This window comes from Spinacia oleracea, chromosome 4 (genome assembly GCF_020520425.1).
Source record: "Spinacia oleracea cultivar Varoflay chromosome 4, BTI_SOV_V1, whole genome shotgun sequence".
In the NCBI taxonomy this organism is placed as follows: Eukaryota; Viridiplantae; Streptophyta; class Magnoliopsida; order Caryophyllales; family Amaranthaceae; genus Spinacia; species Spinacia oleracea.
The window spans coordinates 105,564,217-105,580,724 of record NC_079490.1 but is presented as its reverse complement, the minus strand read 5'-3'; the positions used below and the strand labels follow the sequence as shown (position 1 = coordinate 105,580,724).

General features: G+C 40.2%; 1 protein-coding gene and 1 long non-coding RNA gene across 2 annotated transcripts; one reads left to right on the top strand and one right to left on the bottom strand.

The window, feature by feature from the left end:
• Positions 1-3,914: 3,914 nt before the first annotated feature.
• LOC130471301 (uncharacterized) lies at positions 3,915-5,868 on the bottom strand. The gene is made up of 3 exons (XR_008931970.1): positions 5,652-5,868; positions 4,453-4,803; positions 3,915-4,197 (listed from the first exon to the last, which is right to left on the bottom strand). It is a non-coding gene; the product is annotated as an uncharacterized lncRNA (long non-coding RNA).
• A 6,504-nt stretch (positions 5,869-12,372) lies between these two features.
• Positions 12,373-12,954, top strand: LOC110790059 (uncharacterized). The gene has a single exon (XM_021994794.1). It carries the CDS (start codon positions 12,373-12,375, stop codon positions 12,952-12,954), a length of 582 nt encoding a protein of 193 aa, XP_021850486.1.
• The last annotated feature ends 3,554 nt before the right edge of the window (positions 12,955-16,508 follow it).

The window sequence follows — 16,508 nt, the reverse complement described above, 5'->3', positions numbered from 1 at the left end:
TTCCGATCACTTGATCTCACTTAATTAATTGTTCGTAATTAATCTGAATCTTTGGTATTAGACTAATGCACATTGGGTGAAGGACACATTTCCTTCAGGTCAGCCGCCTGGTTGGTTCTTGCAATGTCGTGTGCAAAGTATAACAGAAACGACTTAAGGAGGACTAGGAAAGATGAAACAAGGAGGACAGACGCATATACACTCAAAAAATGAACCAACACGACACTTTATTACCTGACCTCTACTACACCTATCGCTCACTTCTCGTCGGCTAGTTACTAAACATTCCATGCATACAAGAATCGCTACAGAAATAGAAAGAAAACATTAAAAGGAGATAAGTTGCTTACCTCAAAGATCTGAAGTAGAAAGGAGGATGAGTTTGATGAAGAACAGGTTGAGTTTCGCGAAGAACATGATGCATTTCGCGAAGAACAGGTTGAGTATCGCGGCTGCCGGAAATCGTCTGCTGGTGTTTCTCCCTCGCCGGAAATTTTTTCCTATCTCTTGGCTCAGTAAAACAAGAAAGTGAAAGTGAAAAAATGAAGAGTTTACCCTATAAAGAGGGGTAGAGTTGAGATTTGTGACACTTGTCACCATCTCCCGAAATGGTTCAAATTATCTCAAGAAAGACAAAGGTCAAGAAGGGATATCTGAAAGATCGTTTCCAAAAATACCCTCCTTGAGGGGAAAATGTTGTGGGCAAAATTACTGACAGGCTAAAGTCGTATCACTTAATCAAAGATAAACCTAAATCCACTAACATAATAGCAAGGGAAGTAGGGATCGAATCCACAGGGAAACATGCGTTCTTTCTATTACTAAAACTAATTTAAGGTTTAGACTATTGGGAAACAAGAATATGGTTTGAGTGAAATATTAAAACTACGGCAATAATAAAAAGGAAAGGAATTCAGATATTAAAAGATCTAGGGTATAGGTTCACCCATGAACAACAATCCAGGATGATAAACAATATTAATAATCAATAAAACAGTTAATTAGACTAGCATGCTCTCTCGAATCGATACTAATCATAGACTTGAAATTAACAGGCTCTCGCTATGTATTAATCCCAATTCTACCTATTGAAACAAGCCTAAACATCAAATTGAATCTCTCGAATTTTAACTTAATATTGCTAGACTAATACAATTAGACCTGCACAAATATAATTGCAAAGTAAATGGAAACAATCAATAGGAATTAACAGATAATACCAACAATCAAAAACATTCAATCATCCCTTCTTATTAGTTCATGGATTTCCAAAACCCTAGAATAAAGACTACTCACGCATGCTAAACGTAAACCAAATAATTAATATTAATGGAAACATAATTCTAAGCAATTAATAAAACAATTAAAGCAATTGAAATTAATTAATAAGGTTGAGAACCGAAATAATACCTAAATGAAGAACAAGGAAGAAACTCAAAAGTTGGAACTTTAAATTGAAAATAAAGTAAAGGTGTTTGATAATTTTATAGAGATAAACTAAGTGCTAGAAAATAAAACTAAGAATTCAATACTAGAAATTAAGGTCCCTTACAATGAACTAAGGGCTTAATATATATAGTCTTTCCCAAAGTTAGAAGGAAAAACTGTAAATAAACTAAGTAAAACGCGCCCAGAGGTTGTCGTCGCCCGATCGGGTTTTTGGCTGGGAATCAAGTCGATCGGGAAGAAATCCGCCCGATCGGGCGGATGGGAAAAGCTTCATAGTGGCTGCAGGATGGGCGCCTGATGGGCACCGGGCGAAAGCCGCCCGATCGGGCGCGTGCTGCAATGGTTATTATTCTTTTTGCTCGCCCGATTTGTCTCCATTCGCCCTCCAGTCGTAGGGCGACCGGCTAAACGCATCCTCTATCAATGTTAACACCAAGTCTAACCCTTGGGGCTCAAATGTAAGCATCCTAGTCTCCCAAGAGTCGACACTAATCGCCCCGAACCTCCTCGGGACCGTGTAGTGGCCCATATCATCATGAAACAAGCCTAAAAAGGCCAATTTCCTATTAAACGAACCTGAAACTCAAGGCACACTCAATAACACATATTAGTACTTAAAATGGCTCCTAGAGCTCATTTAACACAGAAAAGTACTAAGGGACGAGGGTAAAAACTCTATATAAAACGCATATATCAATTATCCTGCCACTCGTACCAATCGAAAAGGGACGTGTGGCCTAATTGTGCCGTGTAAGCTACCCACGTGGGTCCTACTACATGTCATTGCAGCTAATCAAGCCTGGAATAATATGACATGTCTAAATCTCGGCCATACACGTGGTCCTAGCACTACGGGAAAACACGGCATTTTTCGACGCTTTTTTGGTCATATTTCGACGCTTTAAAGCGACAAAATTAAGTATATCGACGCTTTAAAGAATAGTCGAAATATTAATGGTCGATATCTTTCGGCGCTTTAAAGCGTCGCTATTTACACAAATTTTGACGCTTTCAGGGGTCGCTGTTTTATATATAACGACGCTTCATTTGGTCGACATATTTCGACTCTCTATTTGGTCGCTTTTTACTCCACTTTCGCGCAACACCAATGCATATTTCGACCCTTCACTCTGTCATTTCTTGTGTTTACATTTTCGTTCCACCAAATCTAGACCCTTCTGAGGGTCACAATTTGATATTGTATTTTTACCGCCAAACAAATTTAGACCCTTCTAAGCGTCACAATTTCAAACCATTGTTCTTCATTCCAGCCTTTGCATAATAACAACATTTATAGTTATTAATCTAATACCATTATTGCATTTATCTCCAAAAATATATATTAAATCAGATATAATGAACAATAAAACTTTATCATAAAACAACATATATGTAAACAAAGATTATATTGTACTACTCTTTTTATCTATATGTTAAGCACAAATGACAAACAAATTTAAATTTTAAAGGACTACATTATCTTAAAAAAATTCCTAATTTATAATTGGAGATATATACTTTACAACATTTGATAATAAATACATCATTCATGCATTAATTTGCATCGTAACCGGAGACAAACCCAAATCAACCAACGAGTCTAAATCCTTCGCAAAGTCAAGTTGATACCAATACATCAGCTTCGGTATTAACAGCTTGTTATTCTTCGATACTCCAACTGCTGCCTGCATATACTCTCTCTTTGCTACTTCCAACTCGCTTCCAACTCGAGACGTTGGGCACACTCTCACCTGTGTTTAAAAGTAGACAGAACCACAGTGAGGAAACAAGAGCTTTACTCAAATCCAACACAGAGCTATACGGAAGGAGTATAATTTTCTTTGTTGGGCGCTAAAACTTTATGCAAATGGGATTGAACAATGGTCAGTCTAAGCATCCTTGAATAGTTATTTCAGAGAGTATAATTTTCATCAAACCATTCCTAAATAGGTTGGAAAACTCACAAAGGAAATGACCAACTTCCACAACATAACGCAAATGTAACAAATGGTTCTACGCACTACAAACCAAACATCTCGCTCGCTTTCAGGTCCCCGCACTTAGCAGCTTTTCTGCCACCCTGTCGAGAAGATAAGGTGCAACCAGGTTAGTAGAGTGACATCCTTAGATACTTGATTTACTAACACCCAATTAATCAATATTTTGAAGTTAAAAACAAAGATAATGCTGGTTACCTGTTCCAAATAATAGAAGCGCTCGATTGCAATCGCAATCATTCTCTGGCCTCCAACCGTAATAGTTTCCTGTTGAAAACAATTTTATATTTACTCAAACGCAATTGCTTTGAAAGAACTCCATACTATACCATTTTCTAGAATATGTTAAAGGTTATTGTCAGTATATCTGTCCCACTAGAGATTTTTGAGTTAGTTTAAAGTTTATGTATGAAAGTACGAATAATTGAATTGAATATCTAGAAACTCTACCACTTGTGTTGAGTGGAAAAACATGTTATACATAGCACAATAACACATTATCGGGAAATCTCACCTCGCGCATTAGTAAGACAGCCGTTTCTGGACTCTCGGTATTCCGTGCTCTAGGAACCCCTGAAAGTGACACAACCTTAGCACAAAGCACAACTCTATAGTTAAAGTTTCAGGATAGTACTCAGCATTGACACCTTACATTATCAAGAGGCTTTGTGCAGAAATCCTTGTAAACACTGGTATATTTGTGCTTGATTCCAGCAGAAGCTCTGTAAGGATCCTTTAACTCCTTATCTTTCTGTTGGTGAGAGATAAATGATAAAGAATAAGTGAACTGAAATAAAAAAAAAAAAAAAAAAAAAAAACCAAATCACCTTAGCTTGTAAAAACCAAACAGCGAAACAAATTAATTGAAATAATAATACAGATTAGATCAGCTAGAATAACTCCTAAAAGAAGGTAAACAAGCATACAATCAACTCTATTTAACATGCGTTAAGACCCAATTGCAAAAATAAGAGGCAATTATGGGAAAGAATAACAAGAAACGCACCCGGCAATTCTGTTTAACTTTTTTTTTTTGGCAATTCCGTCAAACTTGATAAAATTGGCGAGCGCATCAGAGAATCCTCTAGAAAAACCAGGTCGGGTAGGCACCCTACCTTTACTGCCTTCATAAATCAAAGGGAAATATCTGCGATAACTTCAGCTGATGTTGAACCAGTAAGGATTATACTTGGCAGCTTACTCCGGGTCAGCAATATCAGAATAACACTTCTTGAAGAACTCATAAAAATCGATTTGCAGGCACCCTCAACATTGTAACCCAAAAGAGACTGCTACTTCAAAACCACTATCTCAATCAAGCATATCATGTTATTCAGCCTTCCACGATGATATATTGCTGCAGAGAACTTTGTGTTATTCCATGAACTCATCACACCTAAAGGTCATCAACTGTTTTAATTTTTAGCAGTTTTTGAGGCAATTTTTGAGAAATTCTTATCTCATTTCCTGATTTATCAGATCAGCCAATTTCACATAGCTAATACCATGATAAGTAATCATATGTTAACCTCAATTACTTGAGACTTTTCACATTATCCCACAGTTGTTACAGGTTATAGAAAATACCCAAATTCAGGCTAAAGAGTGGCTTAGCGAGGTGGAGTTGATATGGACAAAGACCCGGGTATTTCTACAAAAATAAAACTGGGATACACATAGCAAAGTATAAGAGCTTTCAGTTAACATGGATGGTATAAACAAAATGCATGACTGAGAAGGGAAATCTATAATTTGATCTAACAATATAACACTAGAATATAGTAAGAATAATTAAAAAAAACTTATGGGCTGTAATAGACACTACCAATATTAAAATTTTGTTCCTTCCATTTTAAGTGAGATATGTAGACAGAGAAGAGAAAGCTATAATTTGAGCTAATAATACAACACCCGAATATAGATTAATGGCCAAGTAGTAAGAACAATGTATTAGCAACTTACTGGCTGTAAAAGACATTACAAATATCAAAACTTTGTTTGTAAGTCTCCGTGCACATAATTCATTGACAGTGTTTTAACTGCTAGCTCTCGCCAATCAACAGACACATCGTGAAGTTTTATTTAAGACAACACAATTAGAGCTCATAATTATCTCCTTACCAATGTAGTCTTTACTAAGAAATAATCGACAAACTTCAGAGTTAGAAAGATGAACCATTACTTTATAAACAATGCCAAATTCACCTTTTTCGATCTTATTCTCATCTGAATAATCCGCTGATGTATGTTCAATAGTCTCCAAAAAAATCCTTCCTTGATGTGATGCAAAGGAAAAGAACGACAACAATTGGGATGCCATAACACTAGTATAGACAGATTTCTTGCTTCTCCTAGATACAAACACATAAATTTATAGAAAATCGGATATCATCCACCAGTCAGAAAAATAACAAATCTTTAACAGTCAAGTGCAAAAAACATATGATTTATTAAACCTGGCATGTCCCATACTGGATTGCCTGATACAAACTCGAATTGTGTATACTTGAGATTATATAATCTGATTTTAGTACATATTATCAAGCCCCGATCAAACTCTAAGAAACTGAATTGAATGACTTATCAAACACAAATGGCCCAAAAGGAAATTCTCACATTCGACTACAAAATAGACAAACTAGTTCGATTGCATCAACACGCAAAATTCACTTCAACACATTTCAACACATAGCAACAACTTTATACTTTATACAGAAAATGTAAAATTAGTAATTACAATCAACTACAATTACTCCAGAAAGAGGTAAAGAAGCATACATTTAACTCTATTTAACATGCGTTAAGACCCAATTGCAAAAATTAAGAGCACTAAAACATAATGCTTAAATAAAACAACAAATTGATCCCTCAACAAACTAATCAGGGTAATAATTAAAACTCAATTGCATAAATTCCCTTTAATTTGACTAACAGAAGCTTATAATTTACTCTAAATAACATGTGTTGCAGGTATTGAAAAAACTTACAGTACACAACGCTAGTTCGCCGAAATGTACGCTTTGTCTTCTGTGTTGATGGCGTTGCAATTGTGTTCGAATCTTTGACATAAAAATTATGAAACCATATCAACTTCAATCTGCAAAACCCAAATCAACATAATCAAGATGAAATTATCAACGAGGAATGAGAAGACGAGAACTATATATATCTCCAGATTTCTCATTTATATTATAGAGCGTGATGATAGAGAATTATTTTTAGGGATCAATTTGTTGAGATATTAAGAATAATTCATGCTAAAGAATAGATCTGGGGGGAAAGGTGAGGTGAGTCAGTTGAGGTTGAGGGTTTCGTGGGTGTGAGAAGCGGGATTAAGAATTCTTTTAGTCTTTGAAAATTTCAAAGTAGGGGGCAGTAAATGACCACGTAAGTAATACGTGTTTATTTTTACACATTTCGACTCTTTTAGGAGCTGATAAATGTTTAGACGCCTAAAAGCGTCCATATTTGGGGGAAAAAATTCATGAGAAATAAACCCAGCGACCCTCTAATAAAGCGTCTAAACATTTCTGTCCATATATGCCTTGTTTTCTTGTAGTGTAAGCGCGGCTTTCTACTCAATAATGGATTTATATTTTAGAGACTATTGAGAAACACAAAATGGTTGTTCATGACCAGTGCATTACAAGACAAAGATATAACCAATTACAGAATGTAATACATGATATACGGCAAACCAGGAAAAGGACCTAAAATACAGTACAATGGGGCAGTGGGCACTTTCTAATTCTTAACATGCAACGCGTCATCTTGAACTCAAAAAGATCCAAGAATAAGCCAACAAGAAGACGACTAGTTTAACAGACTCTTAACTTGATGGGATTTATGATGAACGAAAGTTCTTAGCAAAGAAAGTAAACCTAGTCCGGGTACTTAGCAATGAGTAGAAATGCTTAATTGCTTACAAGATATATAATAGAAGTGTGGTCTACAGGAAGTAAACCTAAACAGATGCACAAGTTCATGTTGAAGACCTTTCAGTTAGAAAATCTACCTCTATATGTTTAACATTATGTGAGCGATATGATTTTGTTCCTACAAAGCCCCCAACCCCTCCCCCTCCAAACAAACTGTAGAAACCAGCAGCAGCAGTTTATAAAATGAATATGACTTGATGAAATCTAATACTATAAACATTTTGTCCCTCCAAAGCCCCCATCCCCCCCCCCCCCCCCCAAAAAAACAAACAAACTGAAGAATCTAGCAGCGGTTTATAAAATGTACATGACTTAATGCTATATGATACTCCACAAACATCCACCATAGGGGAGGGAACAATTAAGAGACGTTATAGGAAATCGTACCAATTCATCACCTTGCTTTCTTGAAAGTGTGAGCACTGAGTAGCAAGGAAAAATCTGAATCTGAATTATCAACCAGCTTATACACATTTCTTAGACCGCACAATGCCTCAAATGCGTTTGAACTAACAACTGGTCCTACGAAAAGCACTATCAACAGAAAACTCAAAAGGCCAAGTCATGTTGATGTCATTGTAAGGTAGTCATAAAAGTGTAATCATAACACATACCTCCTTCTGAAGTTCTGGGTCAATCAGCAACACCAACAGAGACATAGTGACATGTGAAGGTGATTCAGAGAATGCTGGAGAGAATTTGAGATCACTAAAACTGGATCAACCAGCTGTCTTGCCAAAGCCATAAGAATCTGGTGAACCACCAACTAAATTGTAGGAGATATAAACTTAAACTTGAAATGTGAAACACAATGAAAAGAAAAGAAATTAAGTATACACACCATATGAAATCAAATGAAGATTGACAATCACTTAAATAAAACCTTGTGGCCCAAAAGTGAATAACAAATTCTTATCTAGCAATCATCACCACCACTAAACCTTGGCGGTAACGAGAATCGACTTGACAGTACACAGAAAAACAAAAGCCAAAAGAGGGAAACTATGAATGGTACCAAAAAACATACGGAATGATCATCCTAAAAGGGGTCGAGTACGGTCCCTAATTGAAGAAAAAAGGCTGCATTTCTCAGATCAACATACGACAAAAAATACCTACAAATAAATCCCAGATCAATTATAATAAAACAACAAAAAACTAACAATTAACCCTGAATAAAAAAACATAAAAATCAGTTGAATTCTCTCAAAAATATTATAAATTTGTAAAAATCAAAGTTAAATCATACAAATTTAGGCAACATAGTGAAAAATCAAACCTGCGAAAAATTCGTGGCATGGATTTTGAACGAACTTTGATGGTGAAGAACAAGAATTAGGTTTTTGAGGAGAAAAAGAGAGAGAGGTAAATTAGGGATCTTGAGAACTCGCACAAGCTCCAGCGTCAACTGCAATGTCTCATGTCAATCGTGCGTCGGCCACCATGTTATGCATCTGTATAAGAGATAAAGCCTATCCCAATATGTCATGGTTGCTAAACAATTATAACATTCATAGATACTAAAACTTGTTGGAAATCAATTGAAAAATTATGGGAGAAATGAGTGAATTGGAAAATGAAAGTATAAATTTGTACCTAGGGTTCGTGAAAGTATTGCGGTGAGAATTGCAGACGAAATTTGGGAGCAACGGCAAAGGAAGGCAGTGTAATTGCAGCGAAATTGAGGGACTCAGAGATTTAGCAACGATTCTGTGGGAAAACTTCCGATGAGAGCAGTTGATTTTGGAGCGAGGAGCCGAGTAGTGTGGGTTATTGACTCAGTTCATTGAAGGTAATCGTGGGAAGCGGTGAGGGAGATTTCAGATTTGAGCGGGATAGTGGCAAAATAAAATGTTAGGCGAAATATTCTATCTAAGCGTGTTTAGGGGAAACGTGGGTACCACGTGGCTTTTATTTGCAAATAGCGACGCTTTTTATAGTCGAAATATATTTCGACTCTTTGGTGCGTCGAAATTAGCAAATCAAATTTCGCGAAACCAAAAGTCCATCGACCCTTTCTTAAACAGTCGAAGCTATTCGGTCTAAATATTGACATTATTTTTGTAGTGTAGGTTCACTCAATTTAGGTCAGCATAATCAAAGGCAGTCTGCTAAAACTTTCCGTTATGCACAAAGGCCCAAAAGCCCATTTATGTCAACGAATCAATATGGTTGCACAAAGAAAATGACACATGTCCTCCCTCCAAGCTCATCCAATCATATTGTAGAGATCCTATGTCACTCCTTGGAAAACCTAGTACTATATAAGCTCCAAATCCCAAGGGACAAGGACATTCAATTACACAACAACCACCTAGAAATATTATGCTCTACTTCTCTCTACTTTCTCACTCTAAATACCCTTAGTTACATAGGCCTGTTCTTTTTTGCTTAATTTCAGTTTCAGGACTTATTTGGCAGTTCAGTTTAGTTCAGTTCAATTCAGGAGCATTCAGTTCAATTCAGTTCAAGAACATTCAGTTCAGTTCAGTTTAGTTTAGTTCAGTTCAGGAGCATTCAGTTCAGTTCAGTTCAGTTTAATTCAATTCAATTTAACTTAATAATGAAAATAATAATAACAATATTATTATTATTATTACTTATATTATTATATTATCATTTATATTTATATTATTATATTACTTATTGATGTGGGTAAAAGTAACCTCGCTTACGTGGCCCAATTGCCGCAAGACACGTGGCACTCCCTGACCGGTTGACCGCCTATTTGGCTGCCACTTAGGAGTCACCATGTGCTCATGAGTGACTGGCCTAATTATGCCAACCACTTTAAGGCCCATGGCCCATAGGGAGTCTTATGATGGTGACACATGTCACCATCTTACACACCAACCAATCATATGAGCTCACCTTAGGGTTTCCCCCAAAAGGGGGGGACTATAAATATTCCCATTTCCCAAGAAATGGACACACAATTCTAGATAGAGAAACATTCTACTACTTACTTTAATGCTTTCTGTTTATTAATTACATCTTCCTTAAAACCCGTGTCTTACTTAAGCATCGGAGGGAATATTCCTTCGGGAATATTCTTGTTTTGTAGGTACGCCGCCGATGTGGACTGGACTCGACACTACGTGGAACCTGATACCTCCTCGTCATCATAGAAAGGAAAAACTCCCACAACATTTGGCGCCGCCTGTGGGGAGGTAAGGTAACATGGTAGACGTCCAGCACTTCGGAGACGCTCCCATCAGTCGAAACGAAAATGACGAAACCGCAATCAATGGTGATCGTCCTCCTCGAGGGAGGGACGACAGAAGCCACCAGTCTGTAGGGCAGGACGGTCGTCCTGAACCTCCTCCTGAGTCGCAACCCGAGCAGGTTCAAGTGGAAGATGAGACGGGTCAACCTTTGTTTCCTCCAGGCGGCCACTTGAGGGCTGATGCCGACACGGTTATGGAAGAGAACCCAGACTTGCCGGTGTCTACTGGGCAGCTTAAAGATATCCTAGCTGGATTCAAAGCACAGATGGACACCCTACAAGATGAGATCAAGATTATCCGTTCTCAGTCTCAGGGGACGGGAATTCCATTCTTTAATGGACTCACTCGGTCTAATGTCTGGCGGCAAGACCAAGCACGAAATGACAATCATGACAGACGCTTTGACAGAACAAGAACTTCCTTCCAGCCCATAGCTCCGCGTCGGATCCTGCCAACTTCTCGGCCTGAACCTGGACCGCCCCGAAGAGTACCGATCATTCAGCTAGATAGGCCCCAAGAAACTGAGCTGTCAGATACAGGTTCCACTCCTGTCATGCAAGATTCACCCCTCGCTGCCCCTTCGCGCCGTCTCACCAGGACTCATGTCAGCCGCGCGGACAGCGAGCGGCGTAGAACATCCCAGAATAGAAGGCATGATCCAATATGCCATATTCAACAAGGGGTAGCCGGCATTATCCTCGATTACACTACCCCATTCTGTGCTGATATCATGAATGCTCCCAAGGAGCCTAAAGTAAAACCACCTGCTATTGATGCCTATGATGGCACGTCTGATCCTGATGTACACCTCTTGGCCTATCGGCATCATATGTATGTCCAGGGGACTACTGATGCAACATGGTGCAAATACTTCCCGTCCACTCTGAAAGGAGTTGCCTCCAAATGGTTCGAGAAGTTGCCTGCGGGAACGATCAACACATATGCCGAATTGGAGATGTTATTTTCAGCAAGATTTATGGCTTATAAAGAAGAGAAAAAGACGAGCATGCATTTGGGTCAAATACAGCAAGGAAAAGACGAATCTTTGTGAAGCTATGTTCGACGTTTCAATTTGGAATCAGGACAAATTCCAGACCTGCCTGACGGGGTGGCGTTTGATAATTTCTTTAGGGGACTTAAGAAGGGGTCCTTTAAGTTCGATCTGGTGAAGAAGAGCGTGAGTACAATGGTTGATGCTTTGGACGAGGCCGAATCCTTTATTCATGCCACTGAAATCTGTTCGGTCCCCAAGGAGTCTAAGGGAGAAGAGATTGCAGACCACTCCCAGCGGAAGGACAAATCGGAGAAAAAATCCAACCGTCCGAATGGGACGTGGGCCATTGAAAAGAAAGGATATCAAGAAAACGCCTCCCAAGGACAGAAGAGGGGACGCCCCTACGACAAAGAGAGGTTTGAGTATAACACTGACTTATACACAATATTGCTGGATGTCAGTGATAGATATGAGATTGATCGTCCGTTCCCAATGAAGTCGCCGGTGGAAACGCGGGACAGCTCTCTCTACAGTAAATTCCACCGTGATGTGGGACATGAAACTAAAGATTGCAAGAGTTTGCGTAGGGCCCTTGATGGGTTAGCCGCCAAGGGATTCTTGAAATCGTATCTCAGCTTGAGCGTAGGAGGAAGTGGTAAAAAGTTCTACAAGAAAAGCAAGTCACCGTTATACCGACGTGATGACAATGACACTGATCCAGAGATTGTAGCCGTCATCTCAGGAGGTTTAGCCGCTGGGGACCAACAATGAGAGGTCAAAAAGACTATGCAAGCCGGTTGGGACAGGTCATGCTGTCTGGAAAAGCCCCAATTGACCATTTCCCTAAAGTGGAGATTTGTGAATCTGACAGAGGCAAGATCGTCACTCCACATGACGACCCCTTGGTCATTGAATTGAAGGTGGCAAACCTCAAGGTAAGGCGTATTTTAGTAGATACGGGGAGTTCGTCAGACATTATCAGCACAGCTTGTCTAAGTCGTCTTGAGCATGATCCAAAGACAATTGAAAAAATACATTATCCTATCATTGGATTAGGAAGCGGCATAATCCACCCCCAGGGGATAATCACTCTGCCCCTACGAGTTGGAGGCCGGCATCAAAGCAAGAACTTGAACGTCCGCTTTCTAATTGTAAAGGACCTCACTGCTTACAATATTATACTGGGTCGTCCAACTTTGAATCAGGCCAAGGCAGTGGTCGTCACTCATCTTATGCTCATGAAGTATGTCTGTGATAAAGGTCAGGTCGGCACAATTCATGGTGATCAACAGCTAGCAAGAGATTGTTACCTCACTACGCTAAGTCCCGAGGCTTGGGGGGAAAACTGACGAAGCCAGAGCAAGCTCAAAAAGAAAACTAGATGAGATGGAGGAGAAAGTCAAGAAGGAGACCTTTACCATTGCCACGGCTAACATGGAAACTAGGCTGCCTGAGCCGGTTGGTGGAAATTATGAAATCATCCTTGATGAAGCACGTCCACATAGGACGGTGCCAGTAGGGGTCTCTCCTGACGACCAGCTTGGGGCACATTTAGTCACTCTCCTGAGGGAATTCCAGGAAATTTTTGCTTTTGCTGTGGAGGAGATGTCGGGCATTGATCCAAGCATAGCTGTGCACAAGCTCAATGTAGATGAGTCTTTAAAACCTGTTCGTCAGAAGAAGAGAAATCATGGGGAAGCAAGAAACAAAGCTGCAGCTGAAGAAGTGCAGAAGTTGTTGGAGGCTGGGTTCATTCGGCCAAGTCAATATCCAAATTGGGTGGCAAATGTAGTGTTGGTGCCGAAGCCTAACAAATCCTGGAGAATGTGTGTGGACTATACAGATCTAATCAAGGCTTGCCCAAAAGACAGCTTCCCTCTACCCAAGATAGACCGGTTGGTAGATTCAACGGCTGGCCATGCTTTGATGTCTTTCATGGACGCATACTCGGGCTTTCACCAAATTCCTTTGTGGCCAGACGATCAGGGAAAAGACGTCATTTGTTACTGAGCAAGGCCTATACTGTTACAAAGTGATGCCGTTCGGTTTAAAGAATGCGCCAGCCACATTTCAACGTCTAGTCAACACTGTCTTCTCTTGTCAGTTAGGACAAAACATCGAAGCTTACATTGATGATATGATAGTAAAAAGCAAGCAACGCGAAGAACACTTGGCTGACTTAAGAGAAACTTTTGAGACGCTCCGAAAATATCAGATGAGGTTGAATCCAAAGAAGTGTGTTTTTGGGGTAACGGCTGGGAAGTTCTTGGGATTCCTTATTGATGAAAGAGGAATCGAGGCCAATCCTGATAAAGTACAGGCAGTAATAGATATGACGTCGCCAAAATCAGTCAAGGAAGTCCAACGCCTGACGGGATGTCTAGCGGCCCTGGGGCGGTTCTTATCAAGGGCAGGTGACAAGTGTCATTACTTCTTCGGCACAATCAAGAAAAAGAGCAAATTTGAATGGACTGAGGCGGCAGAAACTGCCTTCGTCCGATTAAAGGAACAGCTCCACACCTTACCTCGGCTTGTCAGTCCTCTTCAGGGGGAAACTTTGTATGTGTATTTGGCCATTTCTGAGTGGTCCTTGAGTGCTGTCTTGCTAACTGAAAGGGAGGGAGTGCAACTCCCCGTCTATTTTGTGAGCCATGTCCTGCAAAATGCTGAATTAAGATATTCTCCAATTGAGAAGTTTGCACTTGCGCTGTTTATGGCCAGCAAGAAGCTGCGCCCTTATTTTCTGGCACACAAACTAGTGGTATACACAGACCAACCTTTGAAACAACCTCTTACTAAGGTAGACGCTGCTGGACGAATGCTGAAATGGGCAATTGAGCTGAATGCATTTGATATCTCATATGAGCCTCGAAAAGCTATCAAGGGACAAGAATTTGCTGATTTCATTGCAGAAATGACGAGGCCGACTTTTGAAAAGAATGTGGCGACTCGCTGGACAGTCTATGTAGATGGCTCGTCAACCCAGAACGGGTGTGGAGCCGGCATAATATGTCAGTCTCCTGAAGGAGACAAGTATGAGTATGCCATGAGATTCAATTTCCAAACATCCAACAACGAGGCAGAATACGAAGCTTTATTAGCCGGCAAAAAAATGTGCAAAGCTGCTGGAGCTCAAGAGATACTTGCCTTCTCTGACTCTCAGCTCATTGTGAGTCAAGTAAATGGGGACTATGAGGCAAGGGACCCTAACATGATCAAATATATGCAAGCTGTGCATCAAGAAATAGAACATCTAAAGAGCTTTGAAGCTAAGCAGATTCCCAGAACGGAGAACAATCAGGCCGATGCCCTGTCAAAACTAGCTAGCTCGGCTTCCTGTGATACACCGCGTCACGTGTTTTGGGAAGTAAAGGATAAGCGAAGTATTGAGCAGGAATTGTGCGCTCCTATGGTAGCTATTATGGATCGGTCGTCAACCTGGATGGACCCTATCATTGCTTACAAAGTGGACGGTACGCTTCCGGACGATTCAAGTCTGGCCGCCAAAATACAAAAGAAGAGTTCTTGGTTTGAATGGTGGAATGGAGTTTTGTACAAGAAGTCATTTTCTAGACCCCTCCTGCGGTGTGTCACTCCTAAGAAAGGGAAAGAAATTCTAGATGATTTGCACCAAGGATTATGTAGCTCCCACATTGGAGGACGAGCCTTGGCATAGAAAGCCTTGCGAACTGTTTATTACTGGCCCACTTTGAGAGAAGACGCCCTAGCCTTGGTGCAAAAAGTGACAAGTGCCAACGGTTTGCTCATCTCATCCACAGGCCGGCCCACCCTCTCACTCCTACTATGAGTCCCATTCCGTTTGCCAAGTGGGGAATGGACCTGTTAGGGCCATATACAGCGGCCCCTGGAGGCCGGCGCTATGTGATAGTGGCTGTTGATTACTTCACCAAGTGGGTTGAAGAAGAGGCTCTCAAGAACATAAAGACAAGTGATGTGAGGGAGTTTATCTGGAAAAATATCATGACTCGCTTTGGAATACCTCAAGCTATCGTCTTTGATAATGGGCCTCAGTTTGAGACGCCTAAGCTGAAGGAGTGGTTAGCAGACCACGGCATACACAACTGCTTTGCCTCTGTGGGACGACCTCAAGCCAATGGCCAAGTCAAAGCTTTTAACAAAATCATCTCCGAGGGGATCAAGAAGAAACTAGATGAAGCCAAGGGTCTATGGGCCGATGAGCTACCAAACGTCTTATGGTCCATCCGCACCACGGCTAAGAACTCAACCGGCGAAACCCCATTCCTGTTAGCCTATGGAGCTGAGGCCGTATTGCCCATAGAAATGTGTGAACCTACACTAAGGGTCATGTTATATGACGAGAATGCCAACTGGGAAATGATGAAGTTGGCCCTTGACTTTTTACCTGAAGTAAGAGGAAATGCAGCATTGAGGCAACAACTGTACAAGATAAGGATGGCGAGGGAGTACAACAAGAAAGTCTCCAAAAGAGTGCTCAAAGTAGGAGAATTTGTTCTCCGAAAAATGGAATCTGTGGGACGAGCCAACGAACAGGGTAAACTGACGCCCACTTGGGAGGGACCCTATGAGATCTATGACGAGGTCAGAGATGGAACCTATCGCATTCAGGACATGCAGGGCCGACCAATTTTACGCACCTGGAATGTAGACAATCTCAAAAAATACTTTTTCTAAGGTGTATTCTGACTATCTTTTATGAAAGAATCTGTGGTTTAGACAACGGCCGCTAATGGTCCTAATGGAGTAGTAGTCTCCCTTGTAACCGGCTAAATTCGCCTTACAAAGTATAAATAATACTACTCTTGTTTCGTCCTATTTATTACTCTTTACTAACTTATCTAACATATGTTGGGTTATGATACATATGACATTACATAGATCATGCGGAAACAACCATTAACCC